General features: G+C 38.8%; 2 protein-coding genes across 6 annotated transcripts; one reads left to right on the forward strand and one right to left on the reverse strand.

The window, feature by feature from the left end:
• The first annotated feature begins 9,736 nt into the window (after positions 1–9,736).
• LOC131232767 (uncharacterized) lies at positions 9,737–19,284 on the forward strand. Of its 5 annotated transcripts, none has more exons than XR_009164930.1 (8): positions 9,738–9,921; positions 10,116–10,363; positions 10,443–10,582; positions 12,490–12,639; positions 12,754–12,813; positions 13,239–13,441; positions 13,700–13,817; positions 19,211–19,284. XR_009164930.1 is itself a non-coding variant. In XM_058229242.1 (7 exons), the coding sequence occupies exons 2-6, from the start codon at positions 10,213–10,215 to the stop codon at positions 13,413–13,415; spliced, it is 678 nt and encodes a 225-aa protein (XP_058085225.1). In that variant the 5' UTR covers positions 9,737–9,921; positions 10,119–10,212; the 3' UTR covers positions 13,416–13,441; positions 13,700–14,131. The 5 variants fall into 5 exon arrangements, 2 of the variants coding, with proteins under 2 accessions (XP_058085225.1, XP_058085223.1); XR_009164929.1 differs by lacking the exon at positions 19,211–19,284 and adding an exon at positions 18,575–18,724; XR_009164931.1 differs by lacking the exon at positions 19,211–19,284 and adding an exon at positions 14,250–14,530.
• LOC131232766 (probable purine permease 11) lies at positions 14,726–19,303 on the reverse strand. The gene is made up of 2 exons (XM_058229239.1): positions 19,192–19,303; positions 14,726–15,927 (listed from the first exon to the last, which is right to left on the reverse strand). Exons 1-2 carry the CDS (start codon positions 19,226–19,228, stop codon positions 14,807–14,809), a joined length of 1,158 nt encoding a protein of 385 aa, XP_058085222.1. The 5' UTR covers positions 19,229–19,303; the 3' UTR covers positions 14,726–14,806.
• Positions 19,304–20,757: the final 1,454 nt, after the last annotated feature.

The raw sequence follows: 20,757 nt of genomic DNA on the forward strand, positions 1-20,757 counted from the left end.
TTTTTGTATTATTTTAATTGATATGATTATAAATCATGCTGGGTTATATCACTAAGCCTGGCCAGCTTATATTTTTTATTGATGGAAAAATCGTACAAATGTGAATGAGGGTGGGCCGGTGGCTTAAAATTAGGAATATGTGGTCAAGCCAGAAAGGACTTAAGGGACACGTGGCCTTACTTGACAAAAGAAGAAGTTGTAGCCTTAGACTAGTCATGATATTTTTACTTTAATTATATTTAATTTTCTTAAATTGTAAATTAATTCTTTCAAGTTGTTGGACATGTTTATTTCATTTCATAAGATCTCAATTAAGAAGGTCCTTATTTATGTTTATGATTAATTATTGGAATAAATGATCGTTTCTTATTTTTGAGATATTGTTGAGTATGAATGGAATGTAAATCTATGGTAGAGCTAATAGGTAAATAAATAATTGTATAATTAAATGAAATTAGTACACTCAGTGTACGTGTCATGGGCCGAAACTCGGGTCTGAGGGTGCACACTCTGTTTCATACATGTATGTGACACATGACCTCAACACTCTAATACATTATTATTGTCAACTAAAATAAGATGAACTCATTTTCAAAGCCTTGGAGAATATGTAAAAGATTTTATATTCCATATAGCAATTACTAATTCCTATGCATATGAATATTTTTCACTCTTAATTGCACATGTAGCCATGGGTGAATGGATATGGATTTTGCATAGTAGGCCCCACCGCCTAGATCCCAATTTTGACCTAGAAGGTGCCCTGCGAATATGCTAAGGCTTTGAAAATTCATTAATTAGACAATATGGTTTAAATAGGCTGTAGAATACATATACAACGAGGTAATTGTTTGCGTTGATTGATTGGGTGGTTAAAGAACATGTTTATAAGAGCCTTGTTGAAAGGAGGATGTAGAGAGATGCATGACAAGGTGAGAAAGGATAGAATTAGAAATGAATGTATTCGAAAAAACTTAACCGTAACACATATAGAGAATAAATGGAGGGAAATGAGATTTAGATGGTTCGACCATGTCCAATGTAAACCAATAATTGAATTGGTTATTAGAAAGAGAGGCTTGATAATGGCTAGAGAAAGGCCCTGTGAGGACATGGGTGTAGGTAGCATGAAAATACCTAATAACTTATTGATTAATTAAGATTTTTTTTATACACACTCATGCCCACACACTCATGAACCTATGGCTCAGTGGTAGACTCACAAGAGTTTCAACATGAGGTCATGGGCTCGAGCACCCATTGAATGAGAACCACAGCTAATAATAGTATTGGTAACAATTATCCATTCAATGTAATTTTTCTAGTGTGGCTAAAGTTGTATGGGAGTCGAATCGAGTCGAGCTTCGCACAACTTGACTCGACTCGGCTCGGCCAATAGCTAACTCCAGCTCGAACTCGGCTCGGCTCGGCTCGATGCTCGAGCCTAGTTGGCTAACTCAACTTGGTTCAATCAACAACTTGGGCTAGTTCAAGCTTGTGTGACATTTTCTCAAATACATGGAGTGCACTTTCAATTTCTTATGGTATACAAAACAACAACAGCAGTTTACAAATATTTCATCAAACACTCGATAGGTAACATCAAAATCAAAATATAAGAATAGTTCTATCATGTAATTTTTATTTTTATTTTGTAGTGATTTGTTTTATATTATATCTTCCTTGCCACCAACCGTTCCTGTAGAGAATGTATGCACCTGAAACCGTACTTTGTTAAGTCATTTCATCAAACAATTGGGGAGTAATGTCAATATCAAAATAATTGAGTAACTGAACTGATTCGATCCAAGTCAATTTGAGCTTGGACAAGTTCCAACTTAGCTGGAAATTTTTTCAAGCTCCAAAAATCAACTCAACTCAACTTGAACTCAATTTTGAACTGAGCTTTTTCCAGTTGAGTCAAGCCAGTTACCCGAGCTAACTCGGCTCGTGTACAGCTATAAGTGTGGCCCATATATCATAGTCCACAGCAAGGACGTTTCCAATCATTGAACTACTCCGCATGTGTGCAAGCCCAATGCTGGATGACACGTGCAGGATCTTGTCTCACGGGAGAGGCATATCAAAATCACAAAAGGGTCATGATTTAAAGGCTCGATGACTCGACCTGACTAGTTTGGCTTGGACCTGCGTTGCAACTTGCCTAAGTTGAGGCTGAATCGGCCCCACTCACCCGAGTCAAGGGCGACTCCTGTTGCCGAACCGGATCGACTCTGACGAGGTCCGGGTTGACTCGGACGAGTCTTGAAACCGTGGAGGTGGGTAGGATAGTGGGAAACAGGTGCTTTACGACACCATGATTGATGGGTAGTTAGAAGTTACACGCGCCCTTTTCTTTTTATACTTTTGACAGTACAACAGTAGATAGCTGTACTATTGTATGGCCAAAAGTAGAAAAAAGAGGAGTAGATATTAAGAAGTAGGGGGCAAGAGTGGCCCTTTCGTAATTATCACACACCTGCCGTACTGTCTAACTCAGTTTAAAAGCTCGTAGTTGGCAAGTGCGCAGCCCGTGAGGGGGAGACCAGGAGAGAGGACGCGGATTGGGCTCCCAGGCTAGTAATGCACATGGCCTCTGAGGGGTCACTGCGATGTACGGTTATTATCCACACCGTCCATCCATTTTTCCATATCATTTTAGTCTGCAGTTACAAAAATTAGACAGATATAAATCTCAAATGGACCACACCACAGGAAGAAGCAGTGATAATCACATCCACCGTTGAAACCTTCCTATGGCCCACCATGATAGTTAATTTCCATCCAACCTGTTCATAAGGTCACATAGACCTGGATGAAAGGATAAAAAAAATATCAGCTTGATCCAAAACTTCTGTAGCTCCCAAAAATTTTTCAACGGTAAATGTCTAATCCTCACTTTGTAGTGCATTTGAACATTAGAACTGCCTCATTTTTGTGCTTGAATACTAAAATGACATGGAAAAATGAATGGAAGGTGTGGATTGAATCCATACATTTCGGTGGCCCCTCAGAGCGGCTGTGCATTCCTAGCTAGGGAATTGGAATTGACGGGTTAGGAACGTACATTTTCCCTTTGGAATTGGACGGCTGATTTTTATTTTTATTTTTTATTTCCTTCTGACCATTCAATTGATGACAAGTGATCGGAGTAGGGCACAAATTTGGGTTCTTTTATATTGGCTGCACGTCTGCCACGTGTACATGTGATCGTGTGAGAATGGGCTAGACTAACATTTGCAACGTGGTTCTTCAAACAGTACACATAGCATAGCTCTACGGGAATCCAGACCATCCAAATCGCTGACCCAACTGTGTATGAGCAATAGCATAACCGAAGAAATTCTCTGTGAAGAAAATATTAAAGATCTGAAATTTTCATTGAATTTGGACCACTCACTCTCTTACTTTTAATCATCCATGCTACTACTTGGATTGTTTGATTTGTGTGATTATAGAGTAATGCCCAGGATCCACAATCTGGATGGCACGGATAGCTGTAAATCACTGCCACATGGACGGCCTGGATTCACCGCAGTGGTGAAGAAGAAAAAACCTTCCATCCTTCTCCTCCTCATCATGACCTTCTACACGCAGGATCAAAATTCCAACAAGTGGGGCCCATGAAAATTGATATGATGTACTCCACCATGGATGGTTGTAAGTTGTAACCCTAAACAACACCGAGATTGGAAGGTCCTAATCAGTAATCACCCATCTTCGATTCTTATTAACCGTCAATTTATAGGACACAAATGGAGTGGTTAAGATGGTCCTATCTATGAGATTTTCAAGAAATGGTCCATCCACGGTCCCACCAAACAGATCACTGGTCTGGATGAAGAACCGTGGGCCCCACTTATTATAATTGAATTTCTAAGTCTACCGTGCAAAAAGTTTCGTACTGCGGATCCTATATAATTCATGGGGATTATTTGATACTCTGAAAGAGCATGACACTTGATTCACAGCCACTGAGAATTGAGAAATCACACATGTTGCATTCATCAACTCAAACTAAACCAACAAAATTACAGAACCTACCATTTCTAAGTCACAATCTTAAAATCAGATCGTTCGAGCAATCCTCACCTTTGATTCATGCAAATTTGTTTGTTAAAATAAGACCATTAGATATTCTTCATTTTCAACCGTCCAATACTTGTCCACAAATCCGATAGTTAGATAATCGAATAACTGATAGTTTTCTATTCACGGAACATCTAAACCGGGACCCATAATTTGGACAGTTTAGTTTGAATTACTTGTACGCAATATGTGCAATTTTAAGTAATTTATAAATGGCCGAGTATGGTCATCAACCTCTGCCAGAGTATCAAAGTATTTTCTCATAATTCATTTCTTGAATACAACGGTTGCATGAGGTGGTCCTTGTGTAGACATTTTCGTAGGGCCTGTGTGTCGGATAGCTTTGGGAGTTGGCAGGCAGATTTAGTGAAAGCCCATTTCCCTTGTCTTCTTCTTTAAAATGACTCAATCCTTCCATTGTATCAAAAAAATTCTCTCGTTTTTGTGGCAACTGTTGGTGGGCCCACCCTTAGGGCTCTTGAGATTGGGTCCCATCCATGGCTCAGCAACAATTATGAAGGCCCAAGAAACGTCTTTGGTCATGTTCTAGGGCATTTTCGTCATTTCGCTTGTTCCATGGGTGTGCTGGAGTCTTCACATTGGTTGTTCTAAAAGTGGTAGTCAATGGGCCATCCCTTTGTGGGCCCAGGCTGTTTATATATTGGACTGAAATTATGTCTTGGGACCACCACATTCATTAATCAGCCGTCTACGCGACCCGTGACAGCCATAATCGGGCATGAAGCAGGTAGGTAGGGCTGTCAATGGGCCGGACCGATAGCCGTCCAAGCCAGTCCACATGGTAAATCCTTGTCTGAGCCCGTGGGTCCCGTGACCGGCCAAAATGAAGTCCCAAGCCTGGCCCATGATGATTATTTACAGCCCAAGTAAGATCTGGGCTGTTCATTAGGTGTGCACCATCATGCACGATATGTGACAAAATGCCGGCCTGACCGGACTCGTGTCCTGGTGACAGCCTAAGCCCAGCCCTATTAATAAATGGGCTAAATTTTTAGGACTGGGCTCGGTCCTCTGGCCTAGTATTTTAGCCGGCATGTGATGATATATGACCAAAATGCCCTTGAGCCCAAGATCGGCCCAGTTATTAAAAGGACTTAAAATTTAGGCCCAAGACCCCCCACCCATAAAGCCTATATTCCAGTCCAAGCCCATCCCAAATTGGGCCAGGCTTTAAAACTCAACCGCTCAGCCCAGCCCATTGATTTCCTTAGTCTAGGCCCCAATCCAGATGGGCCATTTATTTGGTGGGCCCACTGGAGAACCATTCAATATGGTCATGTGATTTCAATGAAATAAATGTCCATGATTTATGAAAAGCAGGGGTGGGTTGCATTCCAATTTGAATACAAACATATGAGCATTGACATTGGTTTTGGTGGAGTAGTTGTAGGAATTTAAATACTTATGACCACATTCTCCACTTTAAAGAGGAGACTTTGGGCGAATGGAATGGGAGAAGATTGTCTGCGCATAGTACCGTTGAGGGTTGGTGCGCACACATCTCCCACCATCCGATAATGGTGGGACAGGAATCGCCGACATGCATTTTTTTTATTGGGTGTTTAAAGATTTCTATTCTAAAATGATTGCTGGATTCCTGCCAACTATCTTTTAATGGTAGGGAGAGTGTGCACACCGACTCTCGGTGCTCACTGTGCGCATTGAAGTCGTGCTTGAGTAGGTCCACCCACTCAAAATCGTGTGGCTGGAATGCAAGGATTTAAAAATATCTTAGCTTTAACACTTCTCAAGTGGTTTTTTTTTTTTTTTTCCTTTCTATTTTTTCTTTTGCATTGGAACAGTTAAACAATCCCATGGATTGATCTAGACTTTCCATTAGTGTATTTTTTTATTTTTATTTTTGCACTGGGACAGTTAAAGAGTCCCATGGGTTGATCTAGACTGTCCATTAGGTCCAGCACGCGTTTCATGGGCTAACATGCAAACATAACACTGACCTAATAATCTTAGCCATATGATCAATGGGATCCAATATGGACGGTTGAGATCATTTGTACAAAATAGGTCTAACTTTCTTTAGGGTTTACACCATCTAAACCCTAAACCCTAAAATCATAACATACTTTTAGAATGGCTTGATTTTTTAGGTGTCCAATTCATCTTAGTCTAATCAACCATATCTTATAAATGGTTTAGATGGTGTAAATAGAAAAAAAAGAAGAAGTGGGCCACAGTTATTATTTGAAAGGTCCTAATCAGACACATCTTCTGAATAAATTGGATGGCACATACAAAGCAAGGCGAGCCCACATGTAATTGGAAGGTTTTCAATGGTGGTCATCGGTATCCAACTGTTCCCTTTATCGTTGCCCACCTCAGTTTTAAGGAGAACATGAAGTGGTGCATATGATAGACAGGTTGAATGACATGTGTTCTGCTATCTCGATTTATGAGGGACATTTACTTTATTGATTTCAATCTCTTACCAAACATCTATTAAAAGTAATTCTGATCCATTTACCACCATTTATCATGGTAAATGGTAAGACGAATAGGCCCTTAAGGCTAGATTGTCACCTGTATAAGGTAATTTTGTTCTAATGTTTAAGTGAACATATAGATAAAAGTAAATTAATTATAATAAAAAATAGTAATGATGATATGGATGCAATTGTTGGTTCTAATAAAGAAATAAAATTAAAAATTTTTAAATATTGTAAACAATAAATGATAAAGAAATTATTTGGAGAGTTTATGAATGTTTCAATTGTTGTCTTAAAGACAATTTTACCTTCATAAAGAAGATCTTCAATGCATTGGTCCCAACAATTCTACTCATGGAATATAACAACTTTCCTTTAAGACGAACAACCTTAATCATATGCACACACGATTTCAACTACAATAAGGAATATCATCAATGCATTTGGTCTTAGCAACTCTGGCCTCGTGATACAACAATTCTTTTACGAGATGAACGGTTTGGACTAAATGCAAATGCAATTTTAACCACACAAATCCAAACCTACTTTTGTTAATTTGCCTAGTTGAAAAAATGCAAAGAGAAAATCCTTGTTCAGGAGCTTATAACTAGAGGTAAATGGGAAATATAATTTAAGGTAGGTGAATGGAAAGTAAATGACTTACTTGATTATGTTTGGATGAGAGTAAATGAAATGCATTAAAAAAAATTAATATATTTAAAGAAACAAATGTGATACCTTAAATCGGCTTTAATATCTTAAATCAATGTACATATGGGATATTTAATATAATAATTATAATAAGCCAATTGAAACATATACTTCAGTCAAAAAAGAAGAAATTTTGAGCCTATGGTAGGCCACAACTGTAAGAATCACAAACGAGCAACTTGCCAATATTTTTAATTGTCCATTTAAACGACCAACCTTTAGATAGGTTAGATTATTATATTACTGTGATTTAGTGATGTAGCAGATGATTAAATTGTTTTGGAGTAACATTGACATGCTACAAGTATGGTAGGTATGTACTTAGCGACAATTTTACTTATTTCTCCGATTCTCCAAGGGATCTTAAAAAGTTCAAATTCTCTCTCAGATATAAGATTTCATTTGCAAGTCCATTTACTCTCATTTTATTTCATTTCCATGCACCAAGTTCCTCTTTCTTGCATTTGGAATAGAAGAATGAGAAAGCTTTATCTGAATATAAGATACTCACACCATGTCGTGTGCTTTACATATGTGTGTGAGGTTGGTCCCATGACATATCCTTAGTTATCAATATAAAATTTTAATATTTTTCATTTCATTTTCAATGTAAGACTAAACTCAATGCTAAATCACAAACATAAATAATAATAATAATTTTTCATATTTTTAAATTCAAAAATTTCTGACAACAAAGATTGATCAGGTTAAACTGCGGATTAGCCCAAATCCAGCATAGGCTAGTCAAACCCAACCCAACTGTAGACCTAATCTTAGCTCAGCCTAATGTTCAACCTTAACATAATGTGAGTTAGGTTGAGTTGAGATCAAGTTAGGTTGAATTAATCCCTATCATTAATAAATTAATACATAAAAGTAAACACCCAACTATTAAATATTAGCATACATGCAACTCTCAAAATAACTATAAAAAAATAAGCCCACAATAATTATTTATAAATAGATAAAACTTACAAAAAAAAAAAAAAAAACCTTACCATACTTAAAGAGACCATTCAAAGGACATTGGACAACCTAGCATGTGGGACTGGTAGAGGGTCTGTCATAAACCCTATTTAAGTTCTAACCACGAACCCTACATGGCATAAAAACCACACCATAGACGGTTTCAACTATGAAACCTAAATTTATAAGCTTGTGGTACTTCATAGTTGTATCATTTATGTTGGTCAGTACTGAAATCAGTTTGCGTGTATCTATTATGGGACTGAGTAAACTGTGTTGGGCCTACCGTGAGTGCATGTAGTTTTTCCATGCTGTCCATTCATTTTTTTCAAATCATTTTAGGAGTTGAGCCCAAAATTAAAGCATATACAAATCTCAAGTGGCCAAGCCACAAAAATCAGTGAAAGTATTTATTTCCACTGTTGAAAACTTTCTAAGGCCTGCGGAGATGTTTATTTGCCATCAAAACTGTTCATATGAATACAAAGACATGGATGAAAGAAAAAAAAATATTAGCTTGATCTAAAACTTCTTTGGCTCCCAGGATCTTTTCAACGGTAAATGTACAATTCACACTGTTTCCAGTGGTGTGGTCCACTTGAGCTTTGTAAATGATTCGCTTTTGAGTTAAATCTTAAAATGATATGATAAGATAAATGGTCGGAGTTGATAAGATGCATGAATGACAGTGGGCACCACGAAGTTTACTCAGCACGCAATCCGCTTCCGTCATAACTCACGTAAGTTTTAGATTCCTATCAAGCGTTGTACACTCCTTAGCATATCAAGTAATTACTCTACAACAGTGGATGAATATTTATATACATATATGCTTATACATGCAATATCAATTAAACCGTCCACACGGAATGGCCACTTTAGATGGATCATAAAACAGAGGTCACAATAGCTTGATTGTGAAACTAGCATATGGGCAGACATACGAACGGTCAGATTTCAATAAACAAGTGTCCACGAATCAAAGGTTAGGATTGTTCAAATGATCTTGTTCGTGGACAATGACCAATCTACAGTAGACCACATAATTTGACCAGTCCAATTTGAGTTTGCCACGTCTATCAACCATCGCATTCTGACGGAGTATCAAATAACGCCCTCTGTGTCCGTTGGCTTCCCTGTTTCCAGATGGGATGGGCCCACCAGCCGGGTAGCGTTTCCCTGCCGCGAGAGTATATGCTTACACCTGTGTTATATTATACTCATGCAGAGCATGGCGCTTGATAAGCAGGCACTTAGAAACTGTACACGTGGCACATATAAACTCATATTAAATCAACTACAATGTGGAACCCACCGTCACTAAGTTATAAAATCAGAATCCGTCGAAGAATCCTGACCTCTGATTGGTGGACAGTTGTTCGAGAGAGGACCAGTCGATAATTTTCATTATTAACCATCCACTAAATGTCCACTAATCTGATGGCCCGATTGGCAAATAATCGTAGGTTTTGGTTCATGATGCAACTAAAATGGATTCAATAATCTGAAACATTTAATCTGGCTGACTTGTGTGCCACGTATGCAAGTTCTAAGTGCCTGCGTATCATCCATCAAACTCTGCCAGAGTACTAAAGATTTCTCATGCTTATAATCGGTACCACGGCGATTCCTCGTGGAGAGGGGAGGGGAAGAAGAGAGAGCTGCGACGGACTGAATATCCCGACGACCGGTATTTCTCTCTTAAAATCGCCTTCGTTTTTTTTTTTTTTTTTTTGATCCTATTTAATAAAAAATAAAAAAATCGCAAAACGTAATAAACAGAAATCAGAGAGGGCATTTTGTAAAATTTCCTGTTCTTATTAATTTCAATTCCTCGCTAAAATCCTGATTTTTTTTTTTTTTTTTTCATGTTAATTACACCAGAAGTTATCTTGAAAGATTTGAAAAACCTGCAATCACTCAATCGAGCTTCTCAGTCGAAAGAATCGAAGATCGCGATTAGAAATTGCTGATATCTGCCATGGATCTTACATCAATGGGTCCCACCATTATCATCATCATCATCACACTCATTGCGATACGTGTCGCTTATGTATTCTTCCAGAGCGGCAAACCCCTTTGCACTACGTCGCTGCCGCAATCCTATAGCACTCTTATTGTTCTGGGCTCCGGTATGATTATCACATCATCACCATCACCATCATCATGGTCATCGTTGTCATCTTATCATCGTTGATTTTACCAATGTAGGGGGCCACACGGCCGAGATGCTTAATCTTTTGGCGGTGCTTGATAAGGACAAGTTCACGCCCCGATCATACATCGCCGCCGCTACGGATAATATGAGTCTTCAAAAAGCTCAGGCGATGGAAGAATCCTTGGTTCATCAGGTAATATGGCAAATCGGTTTTTACCTGAATCTCATGTATCTTGTGTATCTTGAATCTTTGTATGGATCCCTTGAATTTCTTGTTGATGTTGAAAATACTACTTTCTACTGACCATCTCCAACATACCTATGGTCTGGGGTGATTGGGACCATTCATGTGGTGGGCCACTGCCTGAAAGGACGATAGCTTAAAAGTTGATGTGGTTAGATAAGACAATATTAGCTGTCCAAATAGTACGGCTATTGCACATTGACATCAGACCGTTCATTTTTATGATCAATTTTTGACCATCCATTTGTGGACCATTGATGTGTGATTTGGATAGTTCATGTTTGAGTTATGAAGCATCTACTTGGTTGTCTACTGTATCAACCTTCCCAGATGACGACCACTTTGGCCATGTAGGGCATGCATGGTGGAGATGGACGATCAGGAAAGGGCAGAATTCTTGCTTAGGGTTGTGAATGTCTTCTAGTGATGTTTTTCTTTTGTTCAAGCTTTTTCCTTTTTAAATATGAACTTGGTTACCTTCAGTTTTTATGATTTTGTTAGCAGCTTTGAAATGGGCTATCTTTTGCAAAATTTGATGATTTATCGTCTTTCTAATTGACTTGTGAAAATTCAGTTGAATCAAACGATAGAAATTAGCGATGTTTCCTGGTATTTGTAATGAGGAAGTAGCCCTCAATAGCTGTTATGTTTCTTCCCAGCCCGACCTGAAAATAATGTGATTGCACTTCAGAGCTTTGCTAAGCGCACACGTGTGTGCAATAAAGCTCATGTGCACGCCACACACATGCCAACATGGCATATAGGTTTGAGATTTGATCTATACATCAGGTTGGTCTGACCTAGTATGTGTTTGCCCAAAAATAAATCTGGTCCAGTCAGCATGTGGTCCCTAATATCAGTAGTCGGATGGGCTTGAAAACTCCAGCCAAGTTTTTCAGAGCTATACATATGTTCTGCAAACTTGGCTCCCTTGACCAGTGGGATCAACCTGATTCTTAGTGTAGGACATCGATATAGTGGTGCCATTCTAATGGATGGATTGGTGTGTACCATTTTGGATGTTGGACCTATTGTGGGCTACCCCACATCTCACAGGTCCCACAGTGGGCCTCAACCCATGGCTATTCTGCATCACACAGATCCCACCTCGTGGGCCGCCACACCCCAGTGTGGAGATGCACCTGCATCATCCACTCACACTGATAACGAGACTTGAACACTGATCTCCCGTTCTAATACCACTTGATGTAGGGAGTATTGGCCAACGCACCAAAAGCTCCCAAGTTGTTGGGGGAAGTATTGGAATACCCCCTTTATCCAGGCCCTCCCAGGCAAACCGACCAAGACCTTCCTGTGAGTTAACCCCGCATCTCACAGGTCCCACAGTGGGCCCCACCCCGTGGCCATTCTAAATCACACAGACCCCACCTCGTGGGCCACCCCACCCTAGTGTGGAGATGCACCTGCATTATCGTGGGGGTTCTATCTCATTTATGAGGTTCACATTGCGGGACTGTTATAGGCTTGAATTTGGACATGTCATGAACCTGAAATTTATGAATTTATGGTAAATTAGCTTTATTTTGTTGTTCCATTGCTCTAGTTAATTTGTCTTTTAATTTTATGGCATCATATTAGGCTAGATCATTCCATCCCGCATCATGTGGGCTTAACAAGGCTTTGCATTTCAACTTGATGTAGCTAAAAAAAGTGCAATTCAATTATAGTCTATAAAAACAAATCCTTAGGGCTTAACAAGGCTCTGCATTTCAACTCGATGTAGCTAAAAAAAGTGCAATTCCCCCTATTTACTTTCTGGCCTAATACAGTGGAGACATGCTGCCTGCGAGAGTGGTTTTTTCTAGCATATATTCACAAATCGTGTTTTGGTGCAGACAAATGCAGGGAAAATGGTAGAGGCTGCTCAGTTCATGCAGATATATCGAAGCCGGGAAGTGGGTCAATCATATTTAACCTCTGTTGGAACAACTCTTGTTGCAATGGTTCATGCCCTATGGCTAATGTTTAAAATCAGGCCTCAAGTGGTATTACTTTTATCATTTTCCTTTATTTGCATCTTTCGGTCATTAAAAATGAAGCTATGTCAGAATGTTCAGATTAATTAAAATGATTTTGGGCTGCTTATCCTGTGTCTTCAGATCCTATGCAATGGACCCGGGACATGTATCCCTCTGTGTGCGTCTGCATTCCTTTTAAAGGTTAGCATTTGTTCTAAAACCATCACTGTTTGGAAATTATTTAACCACTCACTTTCCCACATCCTAGTAGTTCTGAATGACTATTAGCAGTTTGGGATTCTTTCCCATAATTCATTTTCATTCATATTCGGAAAATTTGCATGACTTCTATCTTCTTTTTAACCTTTTATCCAATTCTTTTTACACCAGAAGGATGCTGTGTTCGTGAGTTTATGATTCCTGCTTATAATTCTAGGAGATGAGAATTCATAAAGTTTCATGGTCAATCCATTTTCATTATAGAAATAATGGATTGTTTCAATGAATTTGGGAGTCTGGCATGCTTCTAACCTTGATTAGTTCCAGTTCCAGTTCCAGTTTATCCATCTTTGGCTCTGTGAAAGAAGCTCGTCATTGAATTTTGACCTGTTTGATTTCCATGGCAGGTAGCCGGTATAAAATGGTCATCCATTTTTTATGTCGAGAGTATAGCAAGGGTGAGGAAGCTCTCCTTAAGTGGCTTGCTGCTGTACAAGTCACACCTAGCCGATCAGTTCTTTGTACAATGGCCAAAATTGCAAAGGAAATATCCTAGGGCTCACTATGTTGGTTGTCTCATGTAGTTGGCGCCTTGCTGTTGCTGTCCTTGGTACCGTCCTTCCTTCGCCTGAGTTGATGATCTATTTTTCCTGTTGCAATCTACTCAACATTTTAAATGGATCTCCATTCAGCCATGATATGTTTTGATTGATTAGTTATATGCTGTTTGATGTGATTAGTCTGCTGCTCAGTGGTCTGCTTGTGTGGGCAGATGACTAAGCTGGGAGCTAATTCTCCGTGAGGATTTGTTTCTTTGGTTATGTCCATATCCTTCCTATAATTCATTTCATTCTTCATCTTTTGGTAGGTAAGCAAGGGGCTCCAAAACTGCAGCAAACCAGTTTGAGCACAACAGGTCATTGCCTTAGCAAGTGGACATCCTGATAGAAGCAATTCCTCACCAAACTCGCAAATTTTTTTATAAGGTAAGGGCAGTCTTAGTTTTTCACCCCCCAGCATCAAAATCTCTACCAATGCCCATCCGTAAACATCCACATTTGCAGAGATTATTTAGCATTATGTGTGGAATCTCTTCAATCCACTATGAATTATAGAATCCAAGAAGTGTATTTTTTTGAAATGTCTCTCTGGTCACAAACTCACTCATCAGCATGGGGGTAAGACCACTGAGATCTAAAGCCAAGAATAGTATCTGAAACTTCTTCTGCCATTTTAATTGTTATCATGGCTCCTCTTGCATAAGGAATTAGAAATCATAACGATATGGAAGTTCCTGCCACTTGCTTGTTAGATTTCTGCTGTTGATTTTTATTTATTTATTTTACCATAGATTTTAATGGTTGAATTTCCAACCCTTCATAACCTCTCTTGTTAATAGTTACCCTCCGTTGTTTCAGTGCTGACTAAGGCTGGCAATGGGCTGGGCCTGGCCCCAGCAAAATCAATTCGAACAGGCCTGGCCCCTACCAGTTCAAAATCCAGGGTCAGGCCCTGCACATTGCCTAGTGCTTACCCACCTGTTCCAGCGGTAGTCATCAGAGGGGATCAACTTTTTGTTGTGTGGTTGACAAATAACCACGTCCCTTGTGTATAACTCAATCCCAAGACTCTGGCTTTAATGTAGATGGAAGTATTTAATGTTTTTATAAATAGAGTTCTTGCTTCCATTTGAATCTTATATATAGCAAATGGGAATTCATCAATGATTTCTCTCCAAGCAAGAGGACAAATCCGATGATATTAATGTTTCATAAATTATAAACGTAGCAATTTGGAGATTAAACAATCAGTACAAAGTAATATGCAAATACAAGGAAAATACTATGCAGCATAACAGGAAAGGAAAATACCATGCAGCGTACCAGGAAAAAAGTGTCTTAGTTCAAATGCTCAAGCTTGTTTCTCTTCAAGTTTCATGATATCCTCACGCATTTTTCTCAAAAAGTTCATCAACTTATTTCTCTCCACTGGAAGCATCAGAGACTTCATTTACTTCAGTCCGTGCTGTTTTAGACTTTGCACTATCAACATAGTGCTGATAGATGTAAGAAACAAACCCCCAAATTGCCAACAACATAGCCACAACCTTTGCCCCATCCATCTTGTCGTTGAAAAAAATTACAGCAAGAATTGGGATGACAGGCAAACCCAGCGTGCTAATGACATTGCAAAAGAGAGAAGACACCTCAAAAATCAATACCATAGAACAAACTGCAGAAACCTGCCAGGCCACTGCTATCCAAACCAAAGTCATCACATAAGACACTCCCCCCTTTCCAAACTCTCCCATCTCTTCCTTCAAACCCCTCCAGTCACCACTGGCAAAAAGGCCCACAATGCAAGCACATGTGGCGACAGCTGACAGGTAGATTTGCATCTTCAAGACTGCGGCAAAGTTTTCCTTCTTCATGACCTTCTCAAAGGCAAGCTGTGTGAGGGAAAGGAATAGGGAGAATATGGCAGATGCACCCAGCGTGCACAGGAATCCAACTGCATACTTCCCTGGGGAGATTCTTTTGGTGTCCGATGAATTGGAGCAGACTGCCAGGAGGGAGGCAGAGAAGGTGAGCAGGACTACAGAGTTGAGGAGATAGGGGGTGAACTTCTGTGAATTGAGGAAGAATGAGAATAGTGCATTAAAGGCCAATTGGGTCGCGCAAATGAGGGAATATGTTGAGACAGGTAGGTATAAGAGGCCATGTGAATACATCAAGTTGTCACCAGCAATGAGCAGCCCAAGTGAGACATAGAGAAAGGTGAGTGCAGTTACAGAAGGTGGAGTTATCATGCAAGCCATGGTGGTGATTGTGGAAGAGGGGGTGGGGGAGGAGGGTAAGAGGAAGAGGGGTAGTAGTAGTATTGGAAAGCCTGCAGACTGGATAAGCGTTGCCATCCATTTGCTATTTCCCCCTCTATTGTAGTAGAATCTCCCAAGAAGAGTGCCTGTGGATTGACCTCCGAGAAGAAAGGCAATGCTGAGGGCAACCAAGAGCCACTGCTGCCAATGTCTGGGTTTTGGATGTGATGGTTGTTGGATAGCAGTTGTGTCTTTGGGTGACTTTGGTTCTTGGGCTTCTTGAAATGGAAAGATAACAGAGAAAGTTGCGTTAGTGTCTTAGTTGTAAGATGGGTACTAGACAAATAAAATGGATCTTAGAGAGAACATGCGTGCCCCCATGTATGCATGCATAGCAAGATTCGATTGGGCGGTGTCAGTCAAAAACAATACTTTGAAGATTTCCCTCTTTGGTATACAAGAGGATTAAGACGAGTGTTCGTTTTTTGTGGAAAGTCAGGAATTCTCAAAGAGTGAAAGGTGGCTACTGTTTTTTGGCCAATTTCGATACATGCATGTACTGGTCATGGAATCTTTTTACCTGTACACAGCATGCCTCCAAGGAAGTCCTAAAGTTTGTAGCATAGCCAACTTAAAAAGTAAGAAATGTGACACTTCAATAGAAAAATAAATGGCATTAATAAATTTAAAAAACAGAGGTTTTTATTTTTTATTTTTTGAGTATTAAAAATGAAGCTTTTGAAAGACAAAAATAAAATAAAATCTGACTAGTTCCAATCATGTCATTAAACAAAAAGTCTAAACTAATAAATAAACAATTAAGAAACTATTAAAATACTGCAATAATTAATTCAAGAAGTTATAGAGAACATGAATATTTAATGAACATCCTAATATATTAGGGACCTCCTGCTCCTGTGAATATTTTATACATGGGGATGGTACCTGCAATGGAAAAAAAAGGTGAAACTGAAATCTAGAGTGTGCAATGGAAGCCCTGTGTAAGGTTTCTTTGATGCCAAGATGGTGGAGGCGAGGTGGGAAATTGTTAGGCAGGGAAAAAAAAAAACTACATTGAAACAAAACAATAACACAGATACATGTTTGGACATCTCAGTTAAAGTGCTCAGTATAACATTTTGACTTCATCACAGGGACATGGACTCTAGATGTGTCAGGGAGTGTCCAAGTATCCCCAAGCAAAGCACAAAAGTAGCAAATGTCTTGGTAACACTGCTTGAGATCTCAAGTAGGTCAAGACTCTAGACCAACAGAACAATATAAAAACAGATAAAAAGGGAATATCATTGCTGAGAATTGATATAAAGGTAATTACCAGACATCACAGTTAACTATTTTATTACTCATTTAACTTTTACATGTATGCAACCGAGGAGTCCATAATTCTTCTAGTTACATGTGCGGTTGTAATTTAACCACTCATTTCTTCATGAAATTTAGGCTACCATAAGGCGTTTTCCACTAATTACATGTATTTCTTAATTAACATTTTGAAGTGACGTGTTTAAACTTTACAGTTCGCCATTAAATTTGGAGCATAGTCCAAAAACCAAATTCGACTTGATTTGATGTCCACTCAGGTCTGGTTGACTCAAATCAATATTTAAGTATTAAATTAATAAGGATATTTAAATAATCACACCTATTTAATTCAACCGAATATAAAAAGCTGACATAGATTTTCAAAGGTGTAGTGCATGGCTTGGTTGTTGAGTCACTTGATTCTCTAACAAAGAGAAGGCTTCAAATCTCATGCTTCACATTTTGTTTTTCTTTTATTGATCTTATTATTATTAATAAAAGCAATCACCCAATTAGTGACATGGTTCGAGTCGACTGAGTCAGTGAGCCGACTCAACGAATCTGGTCGAGTCTCAACTGAGTTGCGCTCGCCAGCGAGTTTCCTGGTGACTTGGCTCAAAATCTCATTGAGTTGAGTTGACTCGGCTGAATTTCAGGTTGAGTCACTGAGTTTTAGAACTATTATTTGGTGTGATTAGATTAATCTAATTTCTGAGCGTGTCTTTGTAGAACGCAGATAATGGAATTCTCTTTAATTGGTGGAAGCTTACAAGTGCCATGAGTTAGTTTTTTTCGGAAAGATATGGTGAATGTAGACTAAAACCATAGGCCCTGTTTGGTTTCCACTTAAAATGTTTTCATCTCATTTTTGTTTAAGTATTTATGTATTAGAGATCATAGTCTGTATAAATTATGTGATCAATTTATTTTAAATCCTTTCCAAAATCTTGAAAACATAATTCCTGTTAGCCAAAATGAGATGAACTCATTTTTAAGTGGCAACTAAACAGGGTTTTACTCTTTCTGGAAATGGCTGGAGATTCATGTCTTTGCTTTCATTGCTGGAAATTTGAGATTTAGAGTGACTTAGGAAGGTTCTTGTGATCTTTAGGAAATCAGTTAGATATAGTGATGGTATGGGACAAGACCATCACTCAATTCTCTTGGAAAATGGGGAGATGCGAGGGTTTGTCCTCTTTCATGTGTAATAGTGCTTGAAATGCAATACATGTTGACCGTTTTCTCATCTGTATTGATCATTTGGAGTTTCATAACCACACGGGTGGCGAAGATCAAGAAAAAACCCATTTCATTGAGGTTTTATATGACACTTTGGTGGAGGACACTGTTCTGTCCTGGTGTGATGATCTGGACTATTGATCTGATGGGCTCAACCGCGAATGGATCATGGCAGCTTGCAAAAGCGGTCACTGGAGAAAAGGCAAAGATTGGATGTCTGGGATCATCGACCTGGGAGATCTTTTGGAGCCAATAGACCAATAGTCTTGGATCACTAAATAAGTAAATATGGACTCCCTGGCTACTTATATACTTGTTTCTGTTTGTTTTACCTTCTTCTTCTTCTTCTTTTTCAAATATTAGGAACTGCTGAAAATCAGAAGGGCATTATGTTGAACATGTTGGATGGACACAGATACAAGCATTGGAATCCTACACTGGCATGGAGTGTTGTGTTGGCCAGACCTTGGAAGATTGGATAATGTGTTTGGAGAAAATAGACATTTTATAGACGGAAATAAATAATGATAAAAAGGCCCTGTACTGGTAGACGTGGTATAACTCCCTATTATCATATTGAGAGTTACTTGATAATTTTTTTAAAAGAAGAATATAAGGAAAGAAAAAAGAAAGGAGTTATATGATGCTTGGGTTTTTTTTTTTTTTTTCCTCATTGGCAGTAGTGGTATATTTACTGGTATATTGTATTTCAAATTTTTTTTTTTTTTTGAAACAAGGGACTTCTTGAACGGATAAATATTTCAAAATAAAATGAAGAAAGAGAAGGCAATAAACATTTTGCAAACATATAAGATGTATATCGTATTCCAATTTTATTTTTATTTTTTTAAATGAAGATGGATGGATTGACGGAGGAAACTGTTGATTGGCTTCCCTCTAGCATGTCTAGCTTCGCCCAATTTGAACTTGTATCTTTTCTTAATTCAAGAAAAAAGAAGAGAGGATGGTAAGTGACTGACCGTTTATGTGGAGGTGCAGTTCTTGAACCTCCCCCATGGAGCTGTAGAGAGATAGACAGAGAGATTATGTAGAAAGAGAATGAGATCAAAGAAGGTAAGAGGGGGATGGAGGGAGGGAGGCCATTTATAAGCTTATTTAGTTCGAGATTTATAAGTTCTTTTTCCCTTTGCTAACAGTAGGAGGGAGTGTTCTTTGATGTGATCTTTTGATTTGTGAGTGTGCATTCTTGTGGTTTCCTTTATTATTATTATTAATTTTTTTTTTTTTTTTTGAGAAAGTCTCTTTGGATGACCCAATCTTTCCTTTATTTGACCTTGTTTTCTGTAACCATCCATTTTCCAAGCCTGGGGTCGTTACAATGGCATAGAAAAGGTGATTCTTTAGAATCTTAAGCAATCCATGGTAGGATCTAACAAAAAGATCAATCAAATGATCGATTTGACCTATTTTAATGTGAATGATCTGGACCGTCCACATTAAAAGCTATTGATCAAATGGTTGTATTTGTTAAATTTGTGTGATGTTTGCATGAAATGTATGCTGGACCTAATGAACAGGCTGGATCAATGGATTGGATTAAGTGTCCCAATTCAACTAGGAGGACTATAACAGACAGTGCTCTGAGATCACTGGAATACCAATGGTTTAGATCAATGAGCCATTGGACCACTAATACAACAGAAAACCCAAACAGCACAGTATAACACCTCTGTCATTTATGGGAAGAGTTCTTTAGTGAGGTAACCACCATTTATTTATTTATTATTTTTTTGTATACTATACTAGGAATAGGGACAAATGACCCCTGTTGATTGCATCCATTTATCAGGTGGTGATGGGCCACGGTTTTCTAAATGGGGAAAGCTAACGTCCCCACCTTCGTATGACATTAGCAATTTACAGAAATTTCTCCACAGAAGCTGCCCCATCTCCCCCTTTTCCATATTTTAAGGCAGTGGTGAATCAATCGAGGGGATCCTCACGTCATAGATGGGGGCGTATGGCACACGTGTCAGAGATCCAGGCCGTTATCAGGTAAGATACACTGTAAGCATGCCATCGACCTAACGTTGATCAGGCAGGTGCACTTTTATAGAAAAAGTGGGCTATTAAAAGAAAATGTCCAAAATCACATACGTGTGCGTATCATTTGATGAGTGTCCTACCGTCAATTTTCGTACATTCCATGTCCTCATTTTGCACTACCAGTATACATTTATGGTACGCTTATTAAATTATCTGACTATCAGATTGGTGGACATTGATTAGACGGTTATAATGAAAAATAATGGTTAGAATATATCCAGGAATCATAGGTTAGAGTTGTTCAATCAATCCGATCTGTAACTTAACGACACAATTTAATCGGTTTCATTTGAGTTAATGAATTCCACGTGTACCATTTCTAAGTGCATGTATATCAAGCGTCGTGCACAGCCAGAGTATCAAATACCTCTCAAAATAAAAAGGAAGCGATTCCCTGCAATGTCCACCCAGTAGAGATGGCGGTCAGAACCGTTTCATTTTTGTCATTTTCTCATGAAGGCCGGTGGATGTGCGCAGTA

The sequence above is a fragment of the Magnolia sinica genome, chromosome 18, assembly GCF_029962835.1.
Source record: "Magnolia sinica isolate HGM2019 chromosome 18, MsV1, whole genome shotgun sequence".
NCBI classification, from domain to species: Eukaryota; Viridiplantae; Streptophyta; class Magnoliopsida; order Magnoliales; family Magnoliaceae; genus Magnolia; species Magnolia sinica.